Genomic DNA, 27,785 nt, shown 5'->3' on the forward strand with positions numbered 1-27,785 from the left:
CTATTTTGAAACAAATATTCCGATTTCATAAAAATTTAAAACTCAAACGCTCAAAACATTTTTCCTATAATGACTCTTAAAATTTTCTCTATAGCTTTTTGAAGCAAAACTTATGGAAAATCTTGTATTAAATTTTCTACTCTTAGCTACCTATACAAACAATTTTATGAATTTTGAACTACAAAATAATTTGCAAATATTCATGATTTTGACGAATTTTCGTCAAAATTTGAACTTCAAATGCTAATAAAAAAAAATTGTGCCTATGTATTCTTATAATTTTTTAATCACTATAATAATAACTTATGAGGATTTTTGTATTAAATTTTCAAGTATTTTGATAGGGCCAAAAAGATTTTATCGACACATAAAAAAACAATTTTCAGAAAAATTGAAAATTTCAGTTGTCTATAAGTAGCTCAAAAAAAGTCAAAATATTTTGAAAATTAAATCACGTAAAGAAAACGCGAATCTTAATAACTGGTAAAATTTTCAAGTATCTACGACTTATACTTTTTGAATAATAACAAATATTTAAAATCGTTTGAGGATAAATCGTTATCGTTACGCTATTTCGTTAAAATTTAAAATTCAAACGCACTTAAAATTTTTCCTATAATGATGCTTCGAGTTTTCTCTATAGATACTTGAAGGTAAACTTATGGAAAACTTAGTGTTGTATTTTTAATCCTTAGTTATAAACACAAAAAATTTTATGATTTTTCAACTTCAAATAATTTGCAAATATTCATAATTTTGACGAATTTTCGTCAAAATTTGAACTTCAAATGCTAATAAAAAAAAATTGTGCCTATGTATTCTTATAATTTTTTAATCACTATAAGAATAATATATGAGGAACTTTGTATAAAATTTTCAAGTATTTTGATAGGGCCAAAAAAATTTTATCGACCCTTCAAAAAAAATTTTTCAGAAAAATTGAAAATTTCAGTTGTCTATAAATAGCTCAAAAAAACTCAAAATATTTTGAAAATTAAATCAAGTAAATAAAATGCCAATCTAAATAACTGGTAAAATTTTCAAGTATCTACGACTTATACTTTTTGAATTATAACAAATATCAAAAATCGTTTGAGGCTAAACCGTTATTTAACGCGGTTTTGTAAAAATTTAAATTTCAAACACTCATAAAAATTTTTTGTCTGAATCCGGTAGAGTTTTTTTTACAGATATTTGAAGAAAAATGTATGGAGAACCTTGTACCAAATTTTCAAAACTTAGTTATAAAAGAAAAAAATTTTATGATTTTTCAACTTCAAAATTACTTGCAAATTTTCGCGTTTTCGACAGATTTCGTAAAAATTTGAACTATAAACTCTTATAAAAAAAAATTGTGACTAACGATTTTTAATTTTTTTTAGCTACAATAAAAACAACTCATAAGGAACCTTGTATTAAATTTTCAAAACTTTTTGGTCATCCAAAAATTTTTTATCGACACTTTAAAAAAAATTTCTCAAAAAAATCGAAAATTTCAGTGGTCTATAAATAACTCAAAAAAAGTCAAAATTTTTTGAAAATTTAACTATATACAGATACCACTGACATTAACATTTGGTGAAAATTTCAAGTATTTTCAGTGATTAGTTTTTGAATTACAACCATAAAAAAAAATCGATTTGGTCGAAAACTGGTTTTGCGTAAAAATTGCCGTTTTTCCGTCATTTTTTTTTTGTTTTTCTCGATTTTTTTGAAAACTGTTGGAAAATGTTAACTTTTTACCTCTATAATGCACCAAGGATATTCACTTTTACATCGGAAACCACCCCCATTGTTTGAAATTGGAGCATTATTTCGACTAGTTATGCTGTACACAGACACAAAAAAAAAAAAAAAAAAACAAAAAAAAAAAAAAAAAACAAAAAAAAAAACATACATCATTGTAAAATCAATACATTCTTCACTCCGTTCAGAATCTAAAACATACATCATTGTAAAATCAATACATTCTTCACTCCGTTCAGAATCTAAAAGAGTAAACGAAGAAAAAGAATATAAGATACTACGATAAGACATTATTATAGCTGTTGTGGTATCGTTATCTTGTCGTCGTATAACTTTCAACTTTCGTTCCGTAGGTATATAATAGTATTTTATAATATGTATCCGCCCGGGGCGGTCAAAGTCATTTTTCACTCGAATATTCGATTTATTTATTTATTTCGTCTACCACATAACTCGAGAAAAGTTTAAGAACTATCTTCACCCTCGCACATGTTTTATGAATAATTCAAGCTCTTCTTAGGGATATTGCTTTTGAGAGTACATTATTATTATTGTTACTATTACTATGATTACTATTATTATTATTATTATTATTATTATCATCATCATAACCATAATTATATACATATAGTAATATTTACTGACTTTCAAACAGAGTTAATTATTATTGTTTACAATGTTAACATGAATTTAATTCGATCAGCTATTTGTATTGTGAAAATTTTGGAATATAACATTAACAAAATCTTAAAATAGTTTTTACTATATGTATATAAATTAAAAATGTTTAACACTAATTTATAACTAGGTTAGGTTAGTATAACTATGTGTATGTTGTTTTCACTAAACACACAATATGTTATATTCCATAAACTAAATAACAAATATACACAATAAGGTGTATGTTATAGAATATATTTTATTATATTTAAATAAAGTAATACTTAAAAGTCAAATAATTAAGTATATCAATAACAATAATACTATAGATAGTAAAAAATAATAATATACTTGAACTTTATTTTCAATAAAATTCCTAAATAAATTAATTTAAATTGATATTGTTGACTTAAATTTGTGTAAGTTATTATTATAATTTATTAATATATATGTGTTGTTTATAATTGAAATAACGTAGCCTAACATAATTTATTTCTCATGAAAAATTTAGAACATTAACATTTTTAGAAGATAAATAAAATTACAATCTGTTACTCAAACATAGTACGCGTACTTAAATATTTATTTTATAGCCTTGCCGATTATAAGTAACTTTTTTCACTAATATTTATCATCAATATGACACTATTATAATATTGAACATGATAAAACTTATTAAAAAGTTGCTTAATATTAGCAAATTTGTTGGAACGACAATGACAAATTATGTATATAGTACTTAGTGAAAAACAACAAAAAAAAACATTGTTTTATATGTCTGCGATGAATATAAATATAATATAACGTTGATCAATTTATGTGGTTTATTCAATACAATATTTTATTAGAGTATTTGTAAGCCAAAATTGAGTTTATTAACAACTAATATAAATACATTTATTATTATTTTTGCTTGGTTGTAAAAAATATGGATTTTATTCCGTTGTCTTATTTTATAAAATAATTAATATCTCACTACACATTTTTTTTTGTTTAAGAATGTAATAAATGCAGTGTTGAAAATAGTTCTTTAAAGATTTTATTTTCATTTAAAAAGAAATAATGGTCATTTTAGAAGAATTCTCTAAAATAAAAATGCCTTAGGCCACTTTTTTTCGGATAAGGGGTAAAAAAATAAGGGTGAAAGTAATAAAAACAATAAACAATAAGTTAGTATAATGGATCATATTTTTTATCATTTATTATTTTTCATTTTTTTTTTTTTATATAACTATGGGTAGAAAACATACATTTGAAAGAGGAATGCCACCATTAAAAACGATGCTAAGTGTTAATAAAATAATATATAGTATTTGTCGATAAATTTAAACTATAAACATTCGCATTTTAAATTTAGAAAGTTAAATAGCATATAAACAGACGTACGTTCAAGTTTTCATTGACACAATCTCACGTTGCTTTTATTCTGTATTTAATGTATCAAAATTATACCTTGAGCTTATAACAGTACTATTAACAAAATTTAAATGCTTTTAGTTAGAATACATATCACAAATTTATATATTGATACTTTATTGCCATTATAGTGAGTGAACTACCCACACAATTAATCCAGTAAGCTGTATGTGCTATACAGTGTATTTTGTCCTGTTAGAAATAAAACGAACAAAATGATTAATTATTATTAAATTTAATGCATGTTGATAAAATATCAAGGTATAATTTCTAAACTAATCATGGATATAAATTAATAGCGCTTAAAATATTGTTGATGAGCAGCATTATTATTGCATTATATCAAAAACACTCATAAGATAATTATCTGACGTCATCGCGATTCAACGATAAGAACTATGTATGCGAAGTTTTTCACTCTGATAGTTTATATAGCTATATACAATATATTATATTGTAGCTGACATTGTGGTGCGCGATAATTTTGGAAAGGCGAAATACCATATCACAATATAGATACACCTACACAGTGCGATTTTACAAAATTTAACGACTACAATAAAGAAGTTTAATATAATAAAAGCTACAGAATGTGACACATACGATTTTGGTAGGTACGAAAAAAATACATCAGTGACTTATAATAATTGGTGTTTCATGTCTTTCAAAGTTTGAACTCATTCAATCCTGAAACTAGAACCAACAAATACAATAAAAATAATCACATTCTTCAACTTTATCTCGCTCAAAACCATACTTCTATGAAGAAATTATCTACTTAACAATCTACGGTTATAAAAGAAGGTACTCATTTGAAAAATAATGTATCGACAGGATACTCTTTAAGAGATGCGATACACGTTTTTGTTTACACTATCCCTCAACCTATATAAATAATTCTATCATATGACATCAAAGTTGAACATCTAGGGGACTATTGAAGGCTACAGCTTAAATACATATAAGTCATTACTACCAAATTTTTAAGAGAAGAATAATATTTAGAGACAATGACGTTATCCTTTTTAAAATCCTTTGTCTAATAAATAATAACATAAGAAAAAGTAGTAAAACGGTGTAACTCGACCGTTAAATAAATAAATACTATATGAGGTCCTCAGTCCTTACTATTTTAAATGACATAGTTACTCTGAAATCTGAATATTTGATAATACGATCTTTAAGTATACTTAAAAATTCTAAAAATCCGGATCTGAACGGGCGAATCATCATTAAAGCACACAGCGAAGTCAGTTCATGGTTGGCGAATCATTCCGTTTAAGAATGCATTACGTGCAGATAAAAATATTGTAATAGTTTCTGGAAACAAGTAGATAGAGTTTTTAATGCAATTTGCCAGTATCTGCGAGCACTCGGGTAATAATAATTGCGGAATTCGTCACGTGGTAAAAGCACTTCACCAGCACGCGCTGGTTTGTGGGGGTTTGTCTTCGAAGTGCCGTCGTACTCGGACACGGTAATTAACCAACAGTGACGGGTATGTGTGTATTATTATTATTATTATTATTATTATTATATGAGTAACGGGCGTTTCGCAGTAATTAGCCGCGATGCGATTGTGTCGCCGAGCCGTTGTATTTTGTACCGTTAAATGTATATAGTAATTTATTGTTTACGCGCCTGCCGCAGCCACTTCCATAATTTGTTCACGGACACCCACAACCACTATAGCTCCCGTCCATGTCGTCGTTTCCGGTTTTCCTGATGGCGAAGTAGGTGTACTATCCGGCGACGTACGGGTCTCTCTCCTTGTAATAAATTGGCATTAAGTTCCGGTCGGACGACCATAATATATTATGTACGCGTGTGAGCTGTGCTCATGCGTTTGTTTTCACATCGGTTTTCTACTACACTGATATAGGACGTGCATAAAAGACCCGAGTGCGGTGTACTTACGGACATATGCGCCATTACCCGCGGCCGAGCGACAGCCAATATATAATGAAGTTCGTATATATACGCGTTGCGCATTATAGAATTTCGCAATCGAAGTGCTCACATAATGACGGATTAAAAAAAAATAGTGGTTCTCAAATCTAAAGATATTATATTAGGGTTAAAAATAGAGTAAAGGGAAACAAAATCGGTAAGTGCATAGTATTATCTGAAATAAACTAATATCAGGACAACATTTTACGTTTTCCAAAACGATGTCATTACATTAACAGCTAATAATCGTATGGGTAATATAATATTCCATCAGTAGAAAAATAATTTTATAAAAATAAATTTATGATTTTATTTATTTAATAAAATATTGATATTTAAAAAGATTTAGTGTGAAAATAAAAAATTTAAATAAATTACATATTTTATTTAGAATTATCATTCATATTTAAAACAATATTAAACTAGTTTTAAAATTTAAATACTTGTTCTATAACTGATTGGCTGATTACAATGGTTTAAAATAGTAAAAACCATTGTAATAAGTATATCGATGTAAAATATTAAACAAAATGCGTAAGTATAACATTTTTGGTTTACAATTGTACAAAATGACTGATAACTAAACAGTGAACAATATAATATGATGTATTATTCATTCAATATTTTTCTTTTTTAATAATATAATACATATTTTATTCCACAGCTAAATTAGTCATAAATATTTATAATAATAATTTTTTTCATTAAATCTACTGTGAACGATAAATGAATCTGTATAATATTATTATATTTCTTAATAATCTAAAATGTATTAAAAAAAAAAACAAAAACAAAGGTAATTGGGTATATGCCAACATAATCATAAATCATAATACCTATACATTGAACTCTTTTATTATCCATTTAGAATTATTGTTGTTAAGTTCAAGCACGTACATATGATTTTTGACGTAAGTCCTAATATATATTAGGACACAAAACTACCGCAAAATCACTTTCAAAGTTTACCGTTGAAATATCGAAAATAATCTCAAATTTTAGACCTAACCTAACTAAAAGAACTATTTTATACCACTCATACGATTCATAATTTTGTTAAATATATGCACTTGTGCATTGTGATAGCTTTTAACAAGCACTTCACTGTCTCATAATATCCATGCATTTATTATTAGTTTTGTCGAATATTTGCCATCGTGGGCTGTAATGTCTGCAACGTAAAATATAATTGTTTATTGAGATGCATCCCTTAAACGTTTAACATAAAACGTAGATTCATCGGGACTACAAAATTAACTTTTAACTTTATTAACCGAATGGTTTACTATTGTTTTAATTGTATAATTGATGTGGTTATTGGTCGTCAAGTTCAAACGATGATGATTTTGGATTGAACAATTGTACAATAAAAAAATTGTTTTTTTTTTTTTTTTAATTCAATTAAATCTTATAAGATATTGAAGCATTTATAATTTAATGGTAATTAGTAAACAAAGTGTAAGTTAAGTGCCTATATATAGGTAATTTTTACTTACCATTATTTACACTTAATTATTTCTTAATTATGATTAGGTAATGCGTATTAATAAATATATGCAATATATAATTGTTAAATTAAATAAATTTTAAGATAAAACACATTTTTTCAAGAACATATTATACTCTATGTATATTTATGTACAATATAGGTATACCTACTGTTTTTAAAGTAATTATGAAACAGTGATATTTAATTAATTTCTTTATTCAGTCATAAGAAGAAAATTATTTAAAACTATGATCATTTTTATAATTTATTATATTTATATTTATTTAACGTTTCAAGTTATTTTTGAATAATATTAGTACCTATTAATTGTCCAGGAAGTTTTTTTTTATACCATTTTAAAGAAATTTTAAAGTTTCATAAATCAATTCTATTTTATAATAATTGGATTTACTTTGGTTAGAATTATTTCAAAATGTCAGTTGGTTTTTGTAAATAATTTTATAGACATTTATAACTAAAGAGACCTTTTTTCAGTAATAATAATTGTCAAAATAATAGAAATGTCTATTGTTAATACTTTCATTATCGATGTTACTTGTGATATTGATCTGAAAGTATCTACTTCAAAGTACTAAATATAGAAAATTTAATATATGTGATTTTAAAATAATTTACCGCTTGCTATTTATATTGAAATCTAGCTATTATAATTATATTTTTTAAGTGATTTCACAAAAATTATTTCATTATTTTGGTTAATAAAAATTGAATAGTATTCTGTTTTTAGGGCCTTACGTTTTAAATTTAATATTGATTTATTTTAATTAACAATACAAACAAACAAAAAAAAAAAAAATAAATAAATATTTTATAAATTAAACACCTACTAAATCAATGAAATAATATTTCCATCAACCAGCAACTAATTCAATATAAACAAATAATTAATTAATATATATAAAAGTATCTTTATAAAATAAAAAATGGAAGAACACAATATATTTCATCGTATTCATTTGAACAATTGTGTGATAATTTACATGTATCACAGTGCAGTGTTTAATTAAATTATAATTATTGTAAAATGTACGTTTAACTTAGGTGTTTATATAATATTAAGTTGTTGAAAATTGTTTTATTTTTTTTTTTTTTTTAAAATTAGATTAACGCATATAAAAATAATTGTAAACAACTTTAATATGAAAACTTATAAATCGTATTATTATAACATTTTAATTTGCATATAAAAGTCGATTACAACTTTTAATGATGTTATAATAATGTTATGTTTATAAGTTAAAACAAACCAAACAAAATATCCGAATATCCATTTAAACTATTTATAATAGCATTAATGGTGTATGATTCAGTTTCTTATAGCTTTGAAAAATGTGAGTTAAATGATTATAAAAATTTCAAATAAAAATATTTATTTTTTTATCGAAGTACTTATAATAATATAATACTATGAATAATAATAATAAAAAAAAAACAAAAAAAAATTTGTTTGAGTACTAGTTAAAAGTTATAACTTATAATTGAATAATTATTTTTATTCTAATATAAATAAATATCGCATTGTTGTGAAATTGCTTAGGTCAGGCAAATACACCGAAATCTTCAATAATATAATATAATAGACACCAGACTGTCGGTCAATATAACTATGATTACACGTATATTATACGTTATGTTATTGTAACATTATTAAGTTACAAAATGACAACGAAAAGAACGACGAAATTACTATAAAATAAAATACATTTAAGATATTTTTGTGTTATTACTTTGAATGATTGGTGTGTTTGATAATTTGTTTATATTGTATAGATATGTTGCAAATACGTACTTATATATACGACTTACAAATAAAATGCAAAATATAGTAGGATTATAAATTGAGTAAAATTCACCATTTTGAAAATGATAGTGGTAAAATCAATATATCAAGTTAGAATTCGTATGTTTAAATCGTGACGCATTGTATATAATATATATATATATATATATATCTTCATATTTTCAGTTTTCCATAATCCTAAAAAACTATTTTTTTTTTTTTGGTTTATACCTATATTGCTTAGCATTTGGTTGGATTTTCAACGTATATTTATAAAATATATTGGTCTGCTCTTATACAGATAATTCGTTTTTATTTTTATTACATGAACTTATTATCCATTTTTGTATTGTCAGATATAAATATAAGATTGCAATTGTAGAAAAAATCATTTTTAAAATATAGGTGAATATATATATATAAAAAATAAAATAAAAAGTCTCAATCTATCAATTTTATTGCATTTATTTATTTTAATTTTTGTACGACTATTGTTTTTAAAATGTCACGGGTATTAAAGCTGGGTATTTGAACATTATATTAAAATTGTATATAGTTGAACAATATAAAATAAACCTTGAATTTTCAGTCTTTACTATGGTTTTATATTATTATTCGAATTAAATAATACTCAAATGTCTCGTTAAAATAAAAACCAATGTCCATAATAAATTGGCTGTCATTTAAAGATTTCTTCGAGTATAAAGGTAGTATCAAAAAAATATCTTTCTTATATCTGTTTTGGATCCATGATGTGAAATTGTTAACGTTAAAAAAAATAATATATAGAATGTCATTCGTTTATGCATTTTTAAATCGATTTTCGTTCGGTCTATATTTTTCAATACGTTAGGTATATACAATAATAAATCAACTAAAATATTCACTTTCATTCTTCACACGTTCGGCTAACATTCACCATTTTCAAGCTGTTTTTGACACAACAGAATATAAACTGTCACTGGACTTATTACTCTTCTGCAGAAGATAATAGCGCGTATGACGTATGCATTATCTTTATTATACTTAACTGTTTTATCATCGTGAAAATATATTACTATTATCATAATAGGTATATTATAACATTGGTCTGTATAAACATACAACAGAAAAATATTTTCAACTGTTAAACCGTTCGATATAATAATATTATAACCAATCCAAAATACGAGAATTCGACTGTCTATCAGCGCCTTCCGTACCAGCCCGATCAAAGCATCATGACAATAGTGGGAATTCCGTCTATAGCAGCACGATGGGAAGAACAAACATCCAAATTATCAGCCGGAATGTCAAGATTTTCTAAGAAATCACACTTCACCCAAAATACACGTATAATAATATATACACAAACTATCGTCTCGAAAATATAATCCTCGCCGAAACCCATTTATACAGTCACTGGTTTTTCACAATGATCATAAATCTCAACTAGAATACACTCTCCAAGAAATCAACATGTTCTAATACATTTAATAATCTATTTAGAGAAAATCTTCCCTCATACAAATTCCAAACACAACTCACATAATCACATCTCTTACAGAAGGCTATATCTAGATAGTTAATGATCATTCACGAAGATAACAAAATCCAATGGAGACTTTTTGACAAAACTTCTTTGGTCCTAAGTATTCACAAAATCATCGAATAAATGATTTCAGATATCAATCATAACTATACGTTATACAACTATACATAGCGATTATTTATCTACGCTTACCAGTCTCCATAATATTTACTACCCTATCGAAATTGTTAGGAAAATACAGAACGCCCACTTAAAGGCTAAAGCTCAATTATCCGGAAACAGCGTTTCATATTCGTGGATTCTCGGTCACCGTAACATAAAAGGCAATGTTTGTTCATCGGTAACAGAGAAGTTACTCTGATGTACAAAGTTTGAAGTGTACTTCGGTATTGATCATATGAGTATAAAAGTAATTTTTGAATTCGATAAATTAAATAAATAAATCTAAATACAAACATAAATCAATGAATACGAAAAAAGAATCTGAGTGAAAATGAAATGTTAGTTTCTATTCCTACTATATGTACCTATTAAACTTATTTTCAATAAAAGCGTTTCTTGTATTATAATATAATTGCCATCAACTTATAAATTAATTTTTTATTGGCATAGCTTTTGAATAACTTACTATGCATAGAAAATCGTGGTAAAAACATATAAATAGCTACAGAAAAGTGAATACAGAATTTAAAATAGCGGTTGCAACTTTTTAATGTTACAATGTTACTAATTTTGACAGATTAAAAAAAAAATAAAAAAAATACAACTTGCGTCATATTGCTTAAATTAATTTTTACGATATTATTGGTTCTATAAAACTACAATTTGGTTATTCAGATGTACTTTAATCTACAGATATAATATATGATAAATTTAATTAAAATGGCAATGGCAATACTTGAGAAAAAAATGAACTTAAACTACACTTACGATCATAATATTTTCATTATAATATTTTTTTATAAAAGTAAGTTATGGGAATGAATTGATTCATGATTTAACAGACTATGAGGATGAATAGAACCGGATGATCCTATTAGATTCAACATCGAAACTAATAAAAATAATGAATTCGCTTTTATTAAAAATGCGTAGGTAATTGAAAATAGAAAATCCTCAAAAGATTAAATGACTAAGCTAGGTAATACATAATATTGTTTAATTTGTAGATATGAATTATAGAAAAACTGATTTTACGATAAAAAAAAAAAATTAAATAAATACATTTTAAAAATAAAAACCAAAATACAACTAATTTTTATCTTTGTAGAATGAAAATCAATGTTTTTGATTCATATTAATTAGTCATAATCAATACTAATATTAATATTTTATTAATTATCAAGTTATAAATTGAAATATGTTTTAAGTAAGAACAAAAACATTTTTTTGCCCAAAACAAAATCTCTTTAAAATAATGTTTTATTTTCACCTTTGCTATTAAACAGCTGAATTATTTTTAGCGTTATTATTAATATGTATATTAATTATTTTTCGTCCAAAAGAAAACTTTTATATTGTTTAATAGATGCGGGTTACTAACGACTATAATATCAGATGGGGAAGATATTAGTAAGATAACGTAATTATACAAAATATATATAGTACTAATATTATTAGAAGTAGTAACATAGATTAAGGAGTAATGAGTATACTACAAGTGTTGATGTACGTGACATTTAAACATTTTCGGTTAGTTGAAGACTTTTGAAAATTTTTGATTTCTTACGATATTTTATAATATTGTTAAAAATATTATAGATTTTTGTAGATTATTGTAAATTACAATCGGAAAACGTTTTAATATAATATAAAAGCATTAACACCTTTAAAATTGTTTTTTTATGCATGTAAAATGTATTTTTATAATAATTAAAAAAAAGGGATGAATGAATTTATGTAGGTGTATAAGCATGGTGTTTCAATGTGTTTACTTTCTCACAGACACGAGCTTCCGACTATGCATATATACTATACTATTTAGAGAAATTATTCATTTATTAACATAGCCTAAAAACTTATATAAACAATATAGGCATTTAAATTTAAATTAAAAAAAATATTTTACAAAAATCACATATAAAATTTAAAACACCTAATTCAACTCTGTCATGGCTAAAACCTTCAGTTTTGAACTTTAGTTCGAAACTTTTACATGAATTAATTGACGTATTCAGTAATAAAATGTAACCACAATATTTCTTTTTGTGACTTAATTTTTTACTAAATTTTAGTACATACTAGGGTCTGGGTATTGACACCATAGCTTTATGCTATTGACTGTTATTGATTGACAGTCTATTTGGCTTATTGATGTTAATACAATTATGTTAAAACTAAAAAAAAAGATCTAAATATGCATGAATATGTGTGTAAGACTAAAGATAACCAGTTAAAATTGTATGTGATAAACGTTCCGTAAAATATTGTACAAATGTGTACTCAGATGTGTACAATGTACATGATTATCGCATGCATTAATTCGTCTAAAATTATAATATTTTCTTGTTTTTTTTTTCTATAGATATGATTTAGTATACATTTTTAGGTACTAAAAAAATTTAGCGTTTGTATTGTTTTTATTATTTATCATGTCTTCATAGTGTGGGCATACGATAATTAACTTGCATTTATTAGACAGAAAGACCCATCATTTTTCTATTTTAGTAAATTTAAAACAAACAACTTATATATTTTTGTAATAACTTAAAATTATACATAAAATATATTATTACCTATATTATATTATTTTTTATAATATAAAACAATATTCAATGTGTATATAAATTATTATGTACGAACTGGTTATTTTTAAATCTAAAAAATATATAATATTTCATATTTTAAATTAACTCATATTTATTGAAAAAAAACCAATATAACATCATAATGTTAGACAGGTTAAAGTATAGCGTTGCGAGCAACCGTTATGCTGCAGACTAGTAGAGAAAAAAGTATGCAATATATTACGAAATATATATACGTATGAGCTTAGTATCCAAATCTTTAGTCTTCGTGGAAAATATTTTGATATTTAAAACCAAATAAAATATTGGATACTTTTAAAGTTCTTAAACAAAATAATTTTTGTATAAATTACTAATAAAAGGTGAGTGTATATAATTATAATTTATTTTTAATTGAAAATACATAAATGAGTAAACAAACTTTGATTAAATCCATCCTTATAATTTCTCCATTATAAATATACATTATTATATAAGAATAAATAAATTTACATATACAATATTAAAATGCTACGCGTATTATCACATGGAAAATTAACTGTTAATGTCTGATATTATATATAAATTATAATATATTTACCTACACTCATATTACGAAATTATATGTATAGTTACTAGTTGTGACGAGTAAGAGTGAAAACAATTTAGAATTAACTTAAATTAAAATATACGATTAAAGATTAATTTGGTTTATATGGCATATTGAATTACGATTTATCTTTTGTGTTAAATACGTTTTACGGTGAGATGCTGTTAAGTCAATTATTATTAGTGGTTATAATGTAGGAGTTCTAACAGAATTTAAGTTTAATACATATTTTATCTACAACTCTAAAACATTTCTTTGTGAGTCTGATGATGTTTTATTCTACGATGAAATAGTCTTATTTTTTCAGTCAATAGCAAGCACATAATTTGTACAGCATATAAAATCTTAAAACTGTAACAATGGTGTGTGTATACCATTCGTGTGTCAGTTAATCATATTATTCACATTTCAAAATGATTTCCTAATTAGAATATAGGTATACTGATAAACTATTATGTTTATTAATACTTTATGGTAGATAAATATACAAATACTTTTCATAGTTGAATCATATTTTTAATTTGAATATAAAATTATTATACATTTATTTGTAAAGACTTAAACTTGAACAAATTGTTTGTAAAGAGAGCCGGAGTACATGCGTGCGTTGGACGTTATTGCAAATGTTATTCACGAGATACAATTTATGTAAGAAATATTGAATTTTGAGATAAAGTTGGCAATAAATTATTTACAAAATTTAAGTCAAAAATCTTCTTAGGCGTATATGGAATAATATCCAAGTTAATGTTTAAAAATGAATGCATATCATGAATTTTGCCGAGTAAGATTTTTAAAAACGTCTAAATTAATGCGATGTTTCAGGTACCTCAGGATATAGACCGCCAACGAACAACTAATAGCAAAGGATGATTGACGACGTGCGCAAAGTTCGTAATAGGCACCGCTGGGTGAGTCGGCGTTCCTACAATGCGTTGCAATGGCAGTTTTTGTTGTCAAAGTGAATGATATTTTTCTACAAACTGTGTTTTTTTTCTTATACTACCTATTTATTATTTTTATCACTGTTGTATACTATAATAATATAATATGCATGTTATTTAAAGACGCAGGGAGATCATAGAAATATATATATATATATGATTATATGTATTACTTTTAAAAAGTACATTTATATTCATGGAGTGTTTCTCAGCCGTCGACTAGTAAAATTACAATACGCGGTGAAAAATAAACGATGGTGTTGAAGAATAAAAAATAAATAATATTTATGGTATTTTCTACGGGCTAGGTTATTATATATTTATATAACCCAAAACAACAGATTTATTTAATCCCTTTACTATTGTTTTTTGTTTTGTTTGGAATATAAAAATATTATAATAATAAAAATATTTTGTTTACAGTTATGTATTATTAAACAACGTGTTGAAATAACCACATTGCATTATGTTTTATTAATAAGTTCACCGTATATTTTAAATTAGTAGTATAATTATCTACATAGAAAACAATCGTTTACTAACCCACAGTCATTGTTTTTTCGTTCGACAATAATTTCAATTTTCAAGTGCAAAATTAAAGCATTTTTAACGGGAATAATAAGTTTATCAATAATCTATCTCTTTATTGATCATTATAAAATATACAATTCTCAAACATTAATTAATACTGTAATAATGTATTATTAAACGCAATAAATTGTTATAAAATATATTCTCTGTGATCCAATTTTTTCTCACTGAACAGTTTTTTTTTTCTGTTACTTTAAAAATAAATAATAAATTATGGATCAAAATATTATTTTATTATAATGTAAAAAATGTATAGTAAAAAAAAAAAAAAAAAAACAACGAATCCGTCGAAATGCTTAATATTATGATACAATATAATTAAAAAACAGCAACGCAGTACCACAATTGCCTATACGATGCGCCGTGTTACACAAATAAAAATATGGGTGATAAGTTGTTATTATTTTGAATGTGTCACTTACGTCCCAAATCTTTTTGAAGTCATTCTGGTGTATCCTAAGCAGCTCACATGTAGTTTTTGTGCATACTGTCATGTCTCTGGGCAAGTCATGGACTATTGATTCGCCGAAAGTCGCACCAACGTCCAGAGTGACAACGGCCTGGAAGAAACACGGAACGATATTATTCATTACTTAATGTACCCAGTGAAAATTAATGTAATATTTTACTGTACACATAGATACAACAGTTTTATGAGTTGATTTATTAATTATTAAATATTATATAGTAGGTTACATATAATAAAAATGAGTTGTAGCCTTAATTATTATTATTTTTTTTTTAATTCGGAAAAATATACAAATTTTAGTATTTCAATGAATTTCATATTTCAGTACCTACTATATTATATTTTATAATTAATTGATTGAAATGAAAACAAATATAAGACCAAGTTTATTCAAAATATTTAAATAAATCTTGATAAATTAACTTTATGAGTTTCTTTGATAGTTTATTATTAGTAGCATTGTAATATTGAGAGTATATTATTATATTTTGATAGTATTATTGTCTGTGTATTATTTTAAACCGATTAAAAAAAATCTAAAATCAATATATTTCAAATATTTTAATAAGATGTTTATTTATATGTTTAGGTATTAAAAATAATATTATGAAAATCATTTTTTATTAGTTAAACAATTTAAAAAATAAAAATCACGAAATGAATTCTATATTTATATCCACTTAATTTAACTTATAATTATTCTTACATAAAAACAAAACTAAAATTTAATAAATTAAAATCATATTTAAAATCACAATATAAAAAAATGATACTAAGTAAACTTATTCTTTTGAGTATTAGAGCCATATTTTTTCTAAATGTATACCTGCAAGTAGATAACCTTATCTTTATTTAATTTAAAAAAATCATAAATTACACAGGTAAGCACAAATTAAAATAATTTTTGAACATAACTCTGAATATTAATTATGAATATTAATTAAAATTGTATAACTTTGTAAAATTTAAAAATGTAATCCAATTTGTTACAATAATTTATTAATCTTATTTACAAGGTATTATTATTAATATATATATTTTTTTAATTGAAATTCATTCAAACATCTTTAGAAACGAGATTCGATTAATTTATTTTTCACTGTTGTACATCTTAATATCTCTTTGTTTAAAGGCATTTTTTTCATTATTTCTATGTTTGAGTATTTTTATCTTTATAAAATGGCAGTGGTCATCATCGAAACAAATCAATTTTGCAATTAAATTAACTTATAAAAATGAATTTCATATTTTTGAATTTTATATTTAAAGAAAAAATAATAATATTAATTTATTTACACATAATACATATTTTTATTGAGAAAATTACACTACATGTCATTTAGTTATTTAAAATATTTGAATCGTAGTTATTACTATATTAGCAATTATACGTGTTGAAACCGATTTTCGTCGAAATAATAAATTATTACACGGAATTGAACCCTTTTCAATTTCAATGCACCCCTGTGCTTGCTATAAATATTGCCCGGACCGAAACTTTTTGAGTTTTGAATAATACAATCCTAACTTTTTGTGACTTCATATAAAATTAATGTACTATCGATCACATTGAAATATAGTATCTATATACTTTTATAAAATGTAGAAATGCAATAACTGCAAATGCAAACTTTTAGAAAATTCGTTAAAAATTGATTTTACATTTTTTTCAATATTCATTATAATGTTAACTATATTGTACTAATACAATATACATACTTTTATATTTTTATATGTAATCAACGTAGAACTAGGCTTTAATTATTAACACACTAAATAAAACTACAAAAATATAGTTTTATAAAAATATTATTTTTATCCAATATTTTGAAATGATTAGCCTTTAAACTTTATATTATTTTAAAGAACTTTTATTTTAACTAGATTCATCTTTTTTTAAATATATATATATATATATATATATATATATATATATATATATATATATTGACAATTTAGATATTTTAATTTGAAATAAAACAAATGATTAATAAAAAATAAAAATATAATACCATAAATTATTTTTTTTAATTACAGACTCATCGAATTAAAATTTAATTTATAATATAAAAGTGATTCAGTCAGTAATTTGTGTAAACCTATAAGTTTGTGATATTTCTATAAAATTAATAAAAAGTTATATAAAAATGGGCTTAATTTAAGTGCAAACATTTTAATTTAAGTATAAATTTTGAATTAAAATTTAATGTTATGTATAATTATATATTTTGTATGGTCTCTAAAGCAAGATTTTTAATGTTTGAGTTATGTAGCCCTAAGAAAAGCTGATACTGTTTTATTTAAATATGATATAATCATGATTTTTTAAAAATCATTTTGTTGGTTACATTTTTTTCGTTGTCAAATTGAAATTGTAATATTATCCAGTTAAATATATTTATAAAATAAATCGTGCTAGTAAAAAAGTTATATAATTTTTGATTCAAAACCTAGTGGTTTTTCAAAAATAAAAATACAGATCATAACCTAATCTAAATATTTGGCTAAGAATTGATCATCAAAACCAAAAACTTTAATATGAGTCTTAGTGATAAATATCACTATATAGTATATATCTATAATATATATATACGATTTATACAACAGTAGTTTTTCTAGATTGTTAATTACATTCGTTTTATGATATTAATAATTAGTATTTTTTACATGCATTATAAAATTAAAATATATTTCTAACCACAAAAAAAAAAAGAAAAAGATTTTAATAATATTTATAATTTTTAAAACTGAAATTTAATAATTGCATATGATATATAAAGGTTATTTAACCTTCTTTATTTATCAGTACTTTAATATACAGGTAATACAGGTAAATAATATGTTTATTTATAATACCTATTATTTTATTTATTTTTATTCTTTATTTTATTGTTTTTCGAATTGTTATTACAAGAGTCAACTATTATTGTGGTCAACAATGTATCTTCAATTTTTAATAGTCAACTTATTGAAGTTTAAAAAAAGAGTAATTAGTGAGTAATTTTATTAGTATATCTAGTGACCACAAAACTAAACTTGTGATTGATTTCAAACCATCGCCTCCACTGTTATTTCAAAATTTCAAAATTTCAAAAAGTATAATATATTTTATAATATTATGTGTAACTCTAATTGTTTTATTAATTAAATATGATAAATTGCGTAGAAACGGATTTTCGTTTATAATATTTTTAATATTATAAAATTAATGTATGCGATTGAGAAGCAAATTGAAATAAACGCTGTGAGATTAGCTAAATCAGTAAGTAAGTACAACGCCGTCAAAACAGCAAAAGATAATTTAAACATAAAACGTTTGTTTAAATACAATGTATAATAATGATAATATTATTATTAATCATACATCACTTAAGGTTATAATAATAATCCTATAAAATGAATATATTATAATTTTTTTTTTTTGCTGATTTTAGTTCAGGAATATTATTATGTGTAGATACTTTAACAACTGTGGTTTAACTAAAACATATTTATGTTTATGCAATTATGTTTTACAATAATAATATTAGCAAATATAAAACTAAAACCAACCACCCAAATAAAGTTTATAATTACAAAAACGAAAAACTCACAAAATCGTTATTCACGCGTTAAATTAGTTAAATTGCGTTCTAAGCATTATGGCCGCGGTTTTCTGTAATATAACTTTAAAAATAAAAACGTAACTCTGTGAACAGATTTATGAGGTAGGAACTCGACAAGTTTTAAATTAGTTACTGAAATGAGAATTTTCATACAATTTATATAGGTGCTCAATAATTCGCATACGTATTGCTTTATTCGTATACGTCTGCGAAACGTATTATAATTATAAATAATAAATCTACAGACATTATATAATATAATACAATAGAACAGCTGTGTTGTTGAGATGACGTTGTATACAGTGGTATAATAGCGAGTGAAACTAATTGGAGTTTTCATTGATTGGGGTGACCAATGCGTGACATGACGTGTTGAACGTGACAATGAAGCTGATGAACTGAAGTTTCAGCCACATAATTAGATTCAAAAGTGACAACATTTCGCAAACTGAGAACGATTCTGCTAACACATTTTTTTTTCTTTTAAATAATGTGTATAATTTTAAAACTCCCTTTCATATTAAATTAAATTTTGTTTAAGTGTGTTCATTTTGGACAATATGAATTAGAATTATAATATTTTATGATATTATCGTTGTTATATAAAATATAACTGTAATGATATCTGATGTGACAAATTGAAAACAATTTAATTAAATTATTCAGTCTACTAACAATCTCATATATAATTTTAAAATTTTTCCTCATATATATTATATACCACACATAGTTATGACAGGCGTAATACCCGAATTCAGCCATAAAGCGAATTAAATAGGTATCGGTTGACATATTGTTCGAAATAACTGAAAAGTAATATGACACGTGATTTGGTAGTGTGTTCATGACAATAATTAATTTGCAAAACTCTTAAAATATGATTTTATCTTTCGAACGTAAGATTTTTCCGATGCATTACAATGATAAAATATATAAACTAATTTAAAATGTTCTAAGTTTGTTATTGTGTTATCGTATCGTTATCTATACTTGTTTTGATGTTCAATATTATGAGTTATAATATGTATATTTTACATTTATATTAATATTCATTATATTTTAGCTGAAATTATATTAACAGATTCGAGTACCTATTAAATTATAAAATTAACGGTTTAACGGTTTAAAGGTTTACATATACAAACGTGTCCACCATACATTTATTTTATTTTTAAAACTGTGAACATCAATCAAATAATGAAATGGTTAATTTTTTATTTGAAAACGATGAACTGTAATTTTTTGACATTTCTTCGTAAGTTATCGAAGCGGTTATGGATGTATTTAGATATGAGGGAATAAATAGTAGACTATTACCTCAGATAACTGATCTGGATAGGTGTCTGATTTTTTTGAATGTTGATTGTTTTTTTCTTTTTATAATTCAATAAATTTAAATTGATTATTTTTCTAATATTAATTGTATTTCGTCATCCAAATTGTTAGTTTTTTTTTTTTTAATACCAATACGGTCTGAAAATTTCTAAATATTACCATGAATATGGTTATTGGTAATATTTTTTTTACCTTAGTACAATATTTAAGAAAATCGAAAAATAAAATGTTAAAAATATAATATAGAATTTATTTAAGATTCTCGATACTATAAAGGTTGACGTAGGTATATAATTTATTGATTACTTTTTCTGCGGAAAATGAGTTCGCAATAAAATATCATAAAAATAAAAAAGAATATTATTATAAAACCATTACATTCCTTTCATTGTTCACAATCTAAAAGTTCAGAGCTTTTCAATGTTTGGAACTTGTTACTTTCATTCTGGCTCAGATTAATGGGGCAAATTATTACGTATTTTTAATTCGAACGTGACATTATAGAATTTGAAAAAATATTATGGGGACAGTAGCTTAACAGCACTCTATATTATTATAGAATAACTATAGTTCCATTTTTATGGCATTTATATAAATACAGTTTTTATCTTCAATTCTTATGAAAAAAATAAAAATATAATTGTATATAATATAACAAGATGTACTTATATACATTATACAAAATAACATAAAAAACACCATTTATATTCAATTTCTATGTTGGAATATAGATATATTTATGTTTGTAGATACAATAGAGATTTTATAGAAGATTAAAAATTATTAACATTAACCTTAGGAAAACAAAAACATCTAGTCAATGATATAGGTATTTTTTTAGTTTTTACAGAGTATACATGTTGGTATATGATTTGAAAATCGTTTCAAAACTCAACGACAGTTTAATTCTACTCTATTTTAGTTCAAAAACTCATTTTTGAATAATTCAACACGGATAAGTATTATTGAATTTATCATATTTTTCGAATGAGGATTGTAGTGCGGTAAATGTTTATAGTTCCGAGTAAAATATCAAAATATTATAATATACCCATTCATTATTATTGTAAGCTTCATCATCAATTATAAATAATATTCGTATACCTATTTCATAGATTTTATCAGCTAAATCAATTTCATGATTTATAAAAAAAAAATAGCATCTAACTTTTATATACAAAACGTCAATTTAATCCATTTAAAGTATATGGATTCGTAATCACTTTTAGATTCTGAGCAAAGCACTGAATATATTGATTTTACAATGATGTTTATTTTTTTTCAGTAAACAATATTTGGGTTAGTGAAAATTCTTCGATTTTTAAAAATGGTGGTGGTTTCTGGTAGCAAATATTTATAATAAGAAAAACAAAAAAAAAAAAAAATTAAGGAAAAACGCAAATCGAATTTTCAACCAAATCGATTTTGTTTTTTGCTGTAACTCAAAAACAAATAACCGTAGATAGGCTCCTACTTGAAATTTTCACCAAATGTCAATGTTGTTTTTTGTTTACGATAAAATATTCAAAATATTTTGAATAATTTATAGTAGTGATAAATTTTCATTGTAATTTTTTTCCTATTTTTTTTTAAAAAAATACTGAGTAAAAATGATTAAAAATTAACACAAAATCCTTCATACATTTTTTTCATTTTTCAGTTAAAAATACAAAAATCTATAATCTCTATTATTTTACAAGCGTTCAAGTTATAAGTTATTTTATAATTTTGATAAAATTCGTCAAAATATCAAAAATATATAAATTATTATGCTAAATTTATAAATTCATAAAAAATGTTCGTATTATAGGTACCTATGATTTGAACATTTTTTTTAAAATTTTTAGTAAGCTTTTCAACTTTTACATGTAAAAAAAATTCTACCGGAAAACCAAATAAACTTTTTTATATATTCGAAATTCAAATTTTTACTACATATTCACCCATAAAATTATTATTTTTTCTTCAATAATTTTTAAAAAAGTATTTATAATATTATTATTTGCATTATAATATGTTAACATTTTTTTTTATATATACCTATATTAAGATAGAATTTTAGAAAATCACAAAATAAAATTTAACAGTTTTGTATTTATAAACTTGTAATTTATTGTATAGATAATTAAGTTTTTAAAATTTGATAAAGATATTATGACAATTATTTTTTAAAGATATTCTAAGTTTGAATTTGAACAAACTTACTTAGTTAAATAATAAATTAGGATGTTCATTTTTTTTCGTTATAATTTAGAAACATTATTTGTGAAAATTTTAAATTTTAAAATTTATTATATTATTATTTGTTTATAATACGCATTTTTTAGTATCTTATGATATTTTCAAAAATATGTTAATACATTTTAAGGTATACATAAGTTATTGCAAATAAATATAAATTAATTAAATAATTAAATTCTAATAATGAAATAAATACAATATTTTTGAAAAATATTTTATCGACTTACAGTAATATAAAAATAAAATAAATAACTTTAATAGCTATATTAAAAATATATATCACGAAATATACTTAGTAATATAGGTTGACTGACCATCTTCACATGTTCATCGTTTTTTATATAGAATTGCAAAGATGTTTCATTGAATTTAAATAGGTCCATTATAGTAACCTATCGATACCTAATAAAAGGCAGAGTGGTATCTACTTGATTTACTTAAAAAATAAAAAATAAAAAAAGCTGCTTCTAAATCACTCCAAGTTATATATATTGTTATATTGTATAGTTGTATATTATAAATATTTTTTTTTTCAAGATTTTAGTACATTTAATTTTAATAACAAATAGTTGATCAAGAATAATTGACAATAATGAAGCTATAAACAATAATGTACCATCAGTGGAGGGGGGTAGGGGTTTACAACCCATATCTTCATAAGTAAAACGTGTATGATTATTATTTTATGGAATATTATTAAATTTAATACAGGTTATATTATATAATTACATTATATATATATATATATATATGGTAACCCCCTCTGTAAACAAATTTTGAGTACGCCACCAATTACAACCGTTTAATTTTTAGGTGACTGAGATGAATGACAAAGCATAAGATTTTGTGACTGGCACAGAATGTTAGTTAACTTATATCTATCAACTTCATTCGTCTAAAATGTAAATGCATAGAGCTTCTGATCAATTTATTTTATTACCAATACACTTTAAAGCTTGTTATATAGCATAAATACACGTATACGTATTGTATTTTATCTTGGTACCTACATTTATCACAGCTAATTCAATTACGAGATAATAATATTCTCTATATTGTCGTTTACAAACATTATACAGTTTTAATAGTTTACGCCAATGCTATAATATAGTAATCTTTTCTAATAATGTAACGGTTTGCTGTATTTATTTATTTATTTTTTTTTATTTATAGTAGTCCGTGACCAAACACGTATTTCACCCTAGCCTCTCCAGGTTAGAGGACTTAACCTGGGTTGTCTGTGTATTATTATAATGTTATAAGCTTGGATATAGGTATCAAAACCAAAAAAAAAAACAAAACCACTATAACACGCCAACACGCGTATCGTAGTTATAAGAATGACGATCGCGTGTGCGGAGGCGTCGTATCGTAAAAAAATCGCGGAGAGAAAAAACAAAATGATGAAATGCCTTTTTTTAGCGTCCCGAAAGCGTAGAGGGATCGAAAGGGTGCAAAACAAACACAAACGTTCGTATACATGGGTACTTTATAAATAACCTGCGTAATAGTCAAGTGAATAGTGAGACATATTGCCTATAATATATAATATGGGTAGGATAAAAAGTGTAGGTAGGTACGTCAACGAATATTTTGATATGAGTATAATAATTTTTATCAGAAGGCGCCTTAACGTGCTGAAAAAGTTATTTATATAATAATATACAATGCAATGTCTCGTTAAATTAAAAAAAATAAATATTTATATTTTTTTTTAAACAGGATAACTTTTTTTTTACTGAGGTTAAGATCATTGATGAAATAGGAGTAACTGCTATTATACATACATGGCAAAACACGTATAAATCAATAATTAATAACTTATAGGGCGTGGGGTTGTTTTTACGACTCGATAGAAAAACATAATAATAGATTTAAAAATATAATGAACAGTAATGTTTTTTTTACGTTAACACTGCAAACATTTATTTGGTGATGTATAAATCCGATCACAATAATAATTCTTGACAAGAAATCGTATCTGATTTTCTTTTGAAAATATTTTACATGCATTGTGTGAAATGTAACCACACAATAAACTTGTAAATACAAACACGATTCTAGTACGCGTTGATTAAAGTGAATGTCTAATAATAACAAGCAATGGTTTTATATTATTCAGTTTTTGAAATTTAATACATATTTTATTTACAAATTTAAATCATAAATGGTAGTTATTGGTGCAAAATAATCGATCTTTATTATAAGTATAGAATTGTAAATAACAAATAAGAATAATATTCTACAAATTCAAAAAAATAATATTTTATTGTTCTAAAATAAAAATTATTTTAAAGGTAATATTTATTTTCTTTAAAATAATTTACATCCTTAGAAATAATTTATCTCATAGCATATTAACTAATATTGCATGGTGTTGACCGTGAAAAACTAAATGCCTGTAGGTTTACATCTTTTTAAACTTTGTTTAATATAAACTGTACAAATCAAAAATACTAGAATATTTAGACCCGGTATAAAATACAGGTTTGAAATATATTCGATCGTAATAACTATTTTTTTTATATAACCTATGGTAGCTTTAAATAATAAATTATTGTTTTTCATGAGTCAATTAAAAATGTATGTGCGTTGAAAAGTAAAAAGTAGATAAAATGTAGGTTATAAAACTACAGATATTACTCAATCCATTACTAAAAATTATATAAAAGTCAATTAAAAACTGTGGATTAGTTATAGACCATCTTAGGCCTTAGTTTTATATAGTATTTATGAATTTAGCTAATCCTACAAAACGTTGACTGTGACAAATAATGAAATAATAATGAAATAACGACAGTGAATTTACTCTGTTATTACAATAATTTACACATATTTTTAACACAATTATTTGAATAGTTTAGACTAATTATAAAATACAGGTCTAAAAATTGTATTCAATTATAGTAAGTATATTTTTTTATTTGTTATCAATAGCAACCGTATAAAAAAAAATGTATAAGCCAATAAATTCCTGTGAAAGACCCTATTTAAAATACAAAATTTTATAAATTAGACTGCTGGTGCATATTCTCGAGTATAGAATTTAAGAACCACATGAGTAATAAACTTGGCAGTGGATCACTTACCTATATACATCCACAAACGTTACTTTTTTTTATTAATATAGATTATATTATAGGTTATATAATTATTAATTATACATATTATTATACTGGGTTATACTTAATTATAATATCAATAAAAGAATACTATTTAAATTGATAAAAATTGTGTTTTATTTATTGAAAGTCATTACTTATTATTATGATACATAGTTTTTAAATTTTATTCTTTTAAAAAAAAAAAAAAAAACTGAAACACAATTATTATTATATAGGTAGTTGACACAGTGACCTAATAATAAAAATAACTATTATATTACCTATCACCCTACAATTGAGTATTGCATTTTTGTTTTTGTTCAGTATTTATTTTATATAATACACGAGTTTGTCATAAAAATTATTTTGAATGAAAGGATTCAAAAAAGATTTAGATGTGTATATTTCATACATAAACAAACAGAAAAACTAAAAATATGGTTATAACTTATGACGGAATCGTTATAGTTTTTATTCACGTGTGGTTTATAGCATTGTTGAATATATAAACTATTGGTATCAATAAATAAATAAGGTAAAAATATTTATTATTTTTTTTATGTTTATAGTTTAGTATGCTCGTAAACGTCTTACGTTTATTTTATGTTTTAGTGTTTATTATACTAAGAGTAAGATGTTTTGTATTTAAAGTGTTTTAAATAAACCTTAAGCCAAACGTTGTATCGAGCATATAAAAATTTAAAAAATATAATACAATATTTAAGATTATTGATTTATATATCTCATTCCACAAATATCTAAAAAGAAACATTAGTTGTTTGCAGTTTTTAACGTTAAGTTCAATTTAATGGATGGTCGTATTTAATGCTTTTGAAGTAGATATTTTTAAGAGGGAAAAAATTATTTTTCTTCTACCTCATCGACATCGTTTTTGTTAACGACATGCATGATTTCATTATCAACTAGAATTTCCTGATTAATTCATTGCAATCCCCAGATACTAGCCTTCCTCTATTGAATTCCATCCTCAGTGAAGTCTGTGTGTGGAGTCAACTTGACTAAAATTGGAGAAATGCTGTACTTTTGAACTTAAGAGGTATCGTTCACAGCAACCAGGTGTGGACTAAGGTTTTCCATGAAATTTTAATCAGATGATGTGACAAGACAGATAACCTACAGTTAGAGAAGTTAAAAACGACATCGTTAAGATAAGTTTTTTTCAATAATTATTTATTTATTAGTATGATATGCATATATGCATATATTAATCAATCTTTCAATCTTAAAGATGTCATTTATGAGCGATGCTTTAATTCTCAGTCCCATTCGGATTACCGCGTCTTTTGGATTAGCAACCTTACTGTACATATTATAAATATAAAACTTAGACTTATTATAATAAAATACATTTTTATAAAGAGTGTAGTTTAAAAAGTGAAGTTTATAAAAGTATAAACATATTTTTTCATTATAAGACACTCATTTTAGCTGTTTACTTTTATGTTTTAGGAGAAATATTTTATTTTCTTATAAACATAATTTAAAAATCTCATACATCATTAGTACTTATTGAAAATCAAAATTGTTTTCTAAAGCATACAATTTT

The 27,785-nt window shown here is 23.9% G+C and overlaps 1 protein-coding gene and 1 long non-coding RNA gene across 5 annotated transcripts in view; one reads left to right on the top strand and one right to left on the bottom strand.

The window, feature by feature from the left end:
* The window catches only part of LOC114131920 (rap guanine nucleotide exchange factor 4), a 208,322-nt gene that overhangs the window by 53,096 nt on the left and 127,441 nt on the right, over window positions 1–27,785 (bottom strand). For all 4 annotated transcript variants that reach the window (XM_050198449.1, XM_027997268.2, XM_027997274.2 and 1 more), the window contains one exon: window positions 15,887–16,024. In XM_050198449.1, the coding sequence (XP_050054406.1) occupies window positions 15,887–16,024 (138 nt within the window). The remainder of the gene's footprint in view (window positions 1–15,886; window positions 16,025–27,785) is intronic.
* Window positions 5,613–15,330, top strand: LOC126549389 (uncharacterized). The gene is made up of 2 exons (XR_007603511.1): window positions 5,613–5,929; window positions 14,755–15,330. It is a non-coding gene; the product is annotated as an uncharacterized LOC126549389 (long non-coding RNA).

Source organism: Aphis gossypii, chromosome 1 (genome assembly GCF_020184175.1).
Source record: "Aphis gossypii isolate Hap1 chromosome 1, ASM2018417v2, whole genome shotgun sequence".
Lineage (NCBI taxonomy): Eukaryota > Metazoa > Arthropoda > Insecta > Hemiptera > Aphididae > Aphis > Aphis gossypii.